The sequence below is a fragment of the Sinocyclocheilus anshuiensis genome, unplaced genomic scaffold, assembly GCF_001515605.1.
Source record: "Sinocyclocheilus anshuiensis isolate Anshui unplaced genomic scaffold, SAMN03320099.WGS_v1.1 scaffold86, whole genome shotgun sequence".
Classification (NCBI taxonomy): domain Eukaryota; kingdom Metazoa; phylum Chordata; class Actinopteri; order Cypriniformes; family Cyprinidae; genus Sinocyclocheilus; species Sinocyclocheilus anshuiensis.
In genome coordinates, this window is record NW_015547662.1 from 3,392,102 (window position 1) to 3,401,051 (window position 8,950).

Here is an 8,950-nt window from a genome sequence, read left to right on the forward strand (position 1 = left end):
CATCACACACGGTGGCCTAGAGTGAGCAGAGGTCGGGGGCTAGATTGAGGAATTGCCGGAGGGCTAGAGTGAGCAGAGGCGGCGGGCTTGAGAACGGCACGGCCAGGGAATTCGACGAAGGAGCGGCCGGAGGGTTTGCGGCAACCACATGTGATGACCCCGGGCTGGACTTCGTCCATGGTGAAAGCCGATCCGGTGATCCACAACGCAAAGTTGTTGTATTTCCTCAGCAACCAGCACGGATCAGCTCCAGGCATGACGAAGCAGATATCGTCCTCTTTTGGAAGGCCAAACAAAGTAGTTTCGCTTTCACAACGAAACACACAGCGCCTTCACGACGACGATGGCGGCGGCAACAACAATACTACAGCGAGAATAAAAGTTACGCCTTCTTTCTTTGCGTGAACATTTGGGCGGCGTTATGCAAATCTTCCCACATCGTGACGTAGACGTGGGGGCGTGTTAGAACGAGCCGTTTTAGGTAGGTGTGGCTGACTCTGAACTTTTATAAAGAATATCTCTTTGGATTTGAGACTTTAGTCTTTGCAACTTTACAGATCTTCTTTATGCACCAAGAGCTTGTAACACTCCAAAGAGAAAAGAAAAATTGAAATCGCATCATATGACCCCTTTAACGTAACGCGTAAATGCGTGTAACTAACGTAAATCAAGCAAGCTAGCATGCATAGGCCACGAAGTGTTGGCGAAATAACACATTAGCGGACCAGAGGGAATAATATGGAATTCTTTTCCATATTGCACAAACATATTGCACGGTTCTTGCACAAAATAAATTTAAGCACTTTCAAGGACCTTTATCTATGTATGTTTCTTTTCAAAAACTTTCCAGGGCCTGGACATTTTTCTTTCAGATTAACAAATTTTCAGGGATTTCAAGGACCAGTGGGAACCCAATTTGTCTTCATCAACTTACCCTATTACAGAAACAATGAAAAACCATAAAATGCCTTTTCATTTGGCAAACTGTTTCAGGCGGTTCAGTCTGATTTGGTGAACTGGTTCAAGTCCACCAAAAATGTTGTAGATAATGTTCAGTTTCTTGCACAGACCGATCATTTCACTTCATAAAACCTCAATATATCGTCAGGAGCCACAGGGATTAATTTTGTGTTGCAGCCGCTGATTTTTTAAATCACCAAGGAGCACGATTTCAGCTAAAAATCTTCTTTACTCTTCTACTCAAGAAATAAAGTCAACTACATCATGGATGGCCTGAGGGTGAATTAACAGCAAATTGTCATTTTTGGAAAAGGAAAGGAAAACTATTCCTTTAGATTATTTCAGTTAGTTAGAACATTTCTAATTTTTATTGAAATTTGTCATTTATTTTTTATTTAACTTCAGCTTTATTTCTTTTACAAAAATGACTTGTAATAGACAACAATGGACTCAACACAGCAACACGCCGATTTGGGCCAAAATAGGATGCACCACCTTTGACATCCATAGCAAAATACGTGGGAAGCATTTTTCCCTTTTAAAATTGAATAACCTCTTTTTTTCTATACAAACTATGTACTGTTATATGCATTTTTTTCCCCTGCAGTCCATGACCCTATCAGGATAGTCCTGTGACTCCATTTTGGGCCGCAACCCACTAGTTAAGGAGCACTGAATTAATGTAGAAACACACAGCACACATATACGATGTACACACGCTCTTGTTTTTCATTTCGCTTCTGATTCAAGCAGAGCAGAGTTTCAACATAAGAACAGTGATTCATGCTGGGAGAACAAATCTATAAGCAACACTAACATGGACACCCATAGAGAGATGGGAGGGGGGCATGAGGACAGAATAAGACAGAGAAAAACAATACAACAGGCTGATAGAATGAATTGAGCAGAGACGACAGGGAGTAGCAGTGTGTGAGCGTCTGTGTGATTTACACTCACAGGGTTAAGCAGGACGGTCAGAAACAGCTCTCCTCCTCGTATGCTTTTGTCCAGTTCTTTAGGGCCTCCTGGATACTCTTTATAGAAGATGGTGTGTGTGAATAAGCCGCATGTCTGACGGGGCAGCACCTGCTCACACACACACACACACACACACACACACACATACACACACACACACACACACACACAGTTTAGGACAACAAAGATTTGCGGTCAGTACAGTGCAAACTAAACTTAATATTTGCTAATGAAACCTCATTATGAACCTTCTAATGGTGGATTAATAAACCTCTGTCGTTCATCACGTAATACTGCCAGTTTCAGTTCTACACATGACATTTTATTAGGTCTCATATCACTGTATATGTATTCCCGGCGTTGCGTGGAAACAAGTTCATATATATTCATCCATTCGCTTTCTGTCTAAATCAGTCAAAGAAAACAGGATCATTTCTCAGTGGGAAAAAGCTGCATGCTTCAATAAAATATGTGGCAAACAGGCAAAGACAGACAAGAAGAAAAGAGAAAGAGAATAAAAAATATACTGTGACTCAATGTGACAAAATTACTGCTTGACAACAACAGAAAAACTGCTGTCTCCTTTTCTCTCTTTTTCTCTAGCTCTCTCGTCCAGTCACAGAAAAACACATTATATACCTGTATTTTGACAAAACAGCCACTCTTTTCAATGTAATTACAACAAATGTGGACTGAGGCTTTCAGGTTTCAATATAACGATACACAAATATCATAAAAGTAGTCTATGAAATTCATTGTTTTATATTCGAAATATTCTGAAGTTATGAAATAGCTTTGTGTGAAGAACAGATTGAAATCTAAGTTATAATTTACAAGAAAACTTTCCTAGAAAACTAGAGTACTTTTATGCAAATTTTGTCCTTTTTTGAGGCTTTGAAAGTTGCCAGTTGCCATTCAGTGAAACTGTAGAGAAGACAGACCAATACATTCCTCAGAATTCCTCCTTCTGTATTCTGATGAAGAAAGAAAATAAATATGGCTTGGAACATGAAGGTGACTAAACATGAAGGGTTTCATTTTTAATTAACGTTTCCTTTAATATCTCAACTTTTGAGATTAAGTTGAGAGGAGATTTTTGCATTTTTGAACTTCTTGAACATTTCTCATCAGATTCGTCCAAGAAAAAAAAAAATCTGAGCTATGCCAACCATAGCCAGCATTTTATAGCTGTATACTAATACTGTACACTATCACTTGTTCTATTTATATTTTGTTTATTTAAGCAATTTTAAGGGTAATTTAACATCTGAGACAAAGTTCATACATAAAGCATAAACAAGAACACAACTTTCTGTTAACCAAATGAAATATATACACTACCATTCAGTATGGGGTCAATAATATTTTTAAGAAAAATTAATATGTTTATTTAGCAAGGACACATTAAATTGCCTAAAAATGCAGCAGTTTCCAAAAAATTTAAAGCAGCACAACTGTTTTCAACACTGAAAATCATAAGAAATGTAATCAGCATATTAGAATGATTTCTGAAGAATCATGTGACACTGAAGACTGGAGCAATGATGCTGAAGGTTCAGCTTTGCATCACAGAAATAAATTATTTTAAAAAATATATTAAAATAGAAAATGGTTATTTTAAATTGTAATGATATTTGACAATATTTCTGTTTTTACTATATTTTGATCAAATAAATGCAGCCTTTGTGAGCATAAGAGACTTTCAAAAACATTATTATTATTTTTTTTAAATCTTACCGACCCCAAACTTCTGAACAGTATAGTGTATGTCCAACATACTTGCTCTGTGTATGACGGACAGAGAGAGGCAGGTTGAGAGATGCTAGTACATTTATAAAGGACCAACAGAGTAAATTTCTCAACACTGTAACGGTGTGTAAATCAGCGAGGCAGCTAGGCTCCTCCAGCAAACTGCTAAAACAGCAAAATCTATTACATTAACACACCCACAAACACACTGGGCTCTAATGCACTGATAAGAGTTTCCATCACCCATGTGCTTGTTTTCGGACTGCTTTATTGAGCTGGAACAGATCTTTGGGACTCTCTCCAATCTTTCCATCTACCTTAAACTTAATTACCTTTCCCACTTTAACATTTGTCTCTGTTTTATTGTGTGGCACACGTGTTCAACTAAACTCTGAAACTAGATGCATACACTTGACGGGCACAGAACAATTGTATTGCATGCATGAGGTCTTGATTTAATATTTTAATCTCCATATGGATCTCCATCTCCTAAAATTCAATTCTAGTGCAAACACACTAAACTTCCTGTCCAACCAGCACGCCTGGAGAATTTATGGGACTCTATTCATGCGTCCTTCCACCCACCTTCCCTCTTCTTTCTTCTCATTGAATGTAACCTGCCCTGTCAGTATATTATTGTGGTGGTTTGTGAAAGGAGCAGTCAATTCTATGGGGTGATGTCGACTTTCTGTATTGCGGAGCCAGATCAAACTGTAACAGTCTGACATGCTTCATAGCTCCACAGATCCATACTCATCAGGATTCAGCACTCTGGATCTCTGATCTGAGACCTGTCATGCTTGCACCGAGCAGGCCAGTAGTTAGGCCGCAGGTGTCCGAACAACTGATCCGAAACCTGTTTTGGTGCATGCACTAAATAAAAAAAGCCAGATTTGGGCTCACAAACACCTGCTGCAAAACATCTGTCTTTAGCGAGATTCAAAACGCTCTTAAAAAGCTAGAGATGATGAAGATGACATCTAAATTGCATGTAAAAACAAAACTGACTTGACTAGGCCTGCCAACATTTGTTCTTTTGTATTGTGAATAAGAGAATATGACAGATCTCTAATTCACTAGAAAGAACAAAAAGAGACATGTTGTAGTGTGCTGATGCTCTAACAAAAGAGAGTACTCTAATTTGTTTGTCTGAACTGCAAAAACAAGGCACAAGTATTCATAAGACCAAATAAAGGGTACATTAATTCCTGCTGTTTCACGAGAGTTGCACTGCACTTCAAAAACTCATTTTCTTAATTAGTATTTTTTTCAGTAAAATATCTAAACTTAAAACAATCCAATTCACTAAAATTGCATAAAAGATAAAAAGTTGGCAAATTGCTTTTTCTTATTGCAAGCATAAATCTAACAAGATTTAGTTAGGTTTATGCTTTGACCTCAACAAAAACAATTTGGCAATTGGGTACGAAAAATAAAATTAAAGTGCCCCTATTATGGATTTTTGACCTTTCATGCAGTACGTAACACAGCTCTAGGTGAATGAAAACATCCTGCAAAGTTTTAAATCTGAAAGTGCACCGTGTATAAAGTTATTGTCTCTCAAAAGAGAGAGTCGACTCTGAATCATTAAAACGAGTCGTTTTTAAAACGAATCCCAAGCCGTTTCATGTTGATGTCAACATGAAACATTAGCATATTGACAGCACACTTGTTGATCTTTTCCTGTTGGTCTGAATGAAAATGCAAATTCATTTTTTGCCACTAGGTGCCGCTTTTGGAGCATAAAATAGCGGTTTCCCCGGTAATGCTGTCACAAAGCAGCACTGCGCTCACAAACGCTACTTTATCAGGCATTACAGGCGAGATGCAATGAAAATGAGACCAATCGGACCAATCACCGCAGAATAGCGTCACGCAAAGGAGGAAAAATGAATTGTTAAACGAATCGTTTGGGAGTCGTTGAGCAAGTAAGGTAAAAATAAATGCATATTATAAGACAATGAAAGTGTTTTTTGACCTTGCATGCATGTCAACCTGTTGTTGGGGACTCCCAAAACCCAAATATGAACCTTTCATAACCCATAATAGGGGCACTTTAATTCAAGACATATTGTCATATATGATTAGGTGTTATTACAAAATTATAGGCCCTACTTCTAAATTTATCTTGATTAAAGGAACTGGAAAACAAGACATAAATAATAATAAAAAAGAAGAAAATACAGAAAAAAATATTTACTCTTTCTATGACTTTCTTTTGTGGAACACAAAATGAGATAGTAATGAGAATGCCACAAAAAAAAAAAAAAATGAAATTTTGAAAGTGAAATTAAATTGAACAGTTACTGAGGTTATCAGTCCCAAACATTCTTCTTAACATGTCTATTTGTGTTCCACATAGGAAAGAAAGCCATCTGGGTTTAGACATTACATAAAGGTGAGTAAATGATGTCAGAACTTTCATTTCAGGGTGAGCTATCCCTTTAAATGAAATCTTCAGATAATCATCGAGCCTTTAACCAGAAATGAGGGACAGAGACAGCAAAAAGCTATTTAAAAAACTGATTCAAAGCTGCGGCTGGGGACATCTAGTCAAAATCTGTGCGTGTGTACCAGATTTGGCTGTGGTGAATGCACTATTGGCTATTTCATCTCAGTCCCAGTGTGTCATCATTAATTCTTTTGGAGTGTGTGTGTGTTTTATTGATTTGCTATGCTAGCTGTTGCTTGTATTTGGCAGTCTCTTGCAGGTAAGTCTCATTGCATTTTCATGACACTACCTGTGTAGCAACCAGTGGCAAATCTATACAACCTCCTGCAAAGCATGAGATGCGTCCCGTCCACATTCATTGATTTTGTGTATGTTAAGTAAGTTTGTTATTGACAGCTTAGCCTGCTTGCATAGCACTAATGGGTTAAGAAAAGTTCGTTCGGTTAGTCAGAACAAAATATTATAATAACACACTACATTTTTAATCAGGCATTGAGGAAGGATCTTGTACGACACTGCCTGTGGATGAAATCAAATATTACATTTTATTACACTTTCTAATATTAATATTCTGTGATAATAGACTTTCAAGTGCATGATATATTGTTTCCAGTGATACTGATCCCAGGAAAAATGCATTTTATTCCACATGAAAAAATCGAAAAACTTTTGTCATATACCACACAAGATTTTTGTACGGTGTAAAGATGTATTGAGCCATACCCTGATGTCGTTATGAATGAATCCCTTGCGGTGGCGTGCAGGTTTGAGGTGTGGGTATTCCTCAGTACTGGTCACTCGTATCCCCCATGCTTTCTTCCAAGCCTCATACAGCTGAATATGGACTGGATATACACCAGAATGATGAGGTGCCACGGCATATCCCAGATCTACTGGAATACCATGCTCCTGTAATGAGAAATACACACACAAATAAATATACTTCATAGCTGAATGTCATGCACATACGCAAGCATATTACAATGTTTCATAAACACACATACACAAGTAATCAAGTACTGAAGTGGATGGCTTACAACTTCAAAACATTTAACACCAATCACATACTCTTTTTCAGTGATCATTTTCCAGGACTTCAAGGACTTTTCAAGGACAAGTTCAATTTAATTATGACAGGAATAAAAGACAAGGATCATGTCCTTAAGTAATATCTTCCTCTTTCCAAAAGTCTTTAAAAGATGCACAGTTTATGGCCATGACTTTACTTTAAAATCATATCTTTAATATGAGTCTTTAAATATACAATACGACAAATGATTTTTGGAACCTATTTCAATACCATAGCAAAAAAATATTAAAACCATTTAACTATTTCATTTAACCATCTGAAAATAAAACTATTTGAAAATCGGCATCCCTAAATGTAATGTTTTCCACTACTAACATTAATTGTTTCGGGCCAGTGAATGTTTGTTCTTGGTTATAGAAAAACAAGTAATTTTCCAGGACAACAAGATTTTCCAGGACATTTCACATTTTTTCTAATTTTCCATGAACTGGAAAATTAGTCATCAATTTTCAGCAAATACAGTAAAAACAACAATATTGTAAATTAGTACAATTTAAAACAACTGTTTTCTATTTTTTAATCTATTTATTTTAATGATGGCAAAGCTGAATTTTCATGACTCCAGTCTTTAGTGTCACACGATACATCAGAAATCATTGTAATATGTGCTATCGATTGTTGCTTTTCATGATTGTGCCTGGTTATGTCACAAAACCTTTTTTGCACTGAAGAAAAAGCTTGTTGCATGTCACGCCTGGTTAGAACACACTGTGATGCATATAGACTAACATTTAGTACTCAATTAGTACTGAGTTAATTTATTTGCTGAGTGCTTGAGTATAGACAAAATTACCAAAAATCCCATTTTCCAGACACAGACGCACACACATTTTTATAGCTGGTGCGCTCATTCACACTTATCTTCAGAGTTACACAGAGCTACCTCAGAGCTATTGATTCGAGGCTTTATGATCTTTATAAAAAAATCCATTTTCATTTTTAAATTTCTCTGGGCTAACTAATTAAAATCAGATAGGTGAGATAACAGACATCTAAAGAACAGCTGAGTCGATAACTGTATTTTGAGGTGAATTCTCAGATTTAACTTCCATATCGTGAAGATCCAGTAATCCATGGTATTTCCCTCCAGAGAATGTGCACGTGTACACACACACACACACACACACACAACCGCCACATTCTCCATTCTCTCATGTACACTCGTCTGTTAGCTTAGCTGCACAGCTCTCTGATTTAATCAAACCCCCAAACCAATAAAGGCAAATCAAAGCTGTCTTCTCTAGATTCACCAGTATTGGACGCTACTTTAAAACTGTAGCATGCTTTGTAATCACAAAAGTATTTCTCTGTTGTCTGTTAATTTTCACACAATAAACGGTTACACGGTTTAGAATTATTTTACTTTTTGTTTAGATTATTAATTATAAACAAATTATTTTTATGATACATATTTTAAGATTGAAAGTCTGGGTCTGCAAGTTTTTTGAATAAACAAATCATGTTTAAAGTGATTAAAACATAATTAAACTTGAAATGATACATTTACACTAAATACAAAAAAAAAACAAAAAACAAAACTAGAATACTAGAGTTAAAAACAAAAATGATGATCAGCACTGTTTAAATTAAATATTTTGCTATAAAAACATACCACCAGAGACTTCAAGCCATGAGCAGAGGTTTGCATCTGTGAATCATTTGTGACCCTGGACCACAAAACCAGTCATAAGGGTAAATTTTTGGAAATTGAGATTTATACA

General features: G+C 36.5%; 1 protein-coding gene across 1 annotated transcript in view; it reads right to left on the reverse strand.

The window, feature by feature from the left end:
- LOC107702380 (bifunctional heparan sulfate N-deacetylase/N-sulfotransferase 4-like) overlaps positions 1 to 8,950 on the reverse strand; it is a 67,463-nt gene that overhangs the window by 21,854 nt on the left and 36,659 nt on the right. Inside the window, exons 5-6 of the mRNA XM_016504681.1 lie at positions 6,863 to 7,048; positions 1,918 to 2,046 (exon numbers count right to left, since the gene is read on the reverse strand). Of these exons, the coding sequence (XP_016360167.1) occupies positions 1,918 to 2,046; positions 6,863 to 7,048 (315 nt within the window). The remainder of the gene's footprint in view (positions 1 to 1,917; positions 2,047 to 6,862; positions 7,049 to 8,950) is intronic.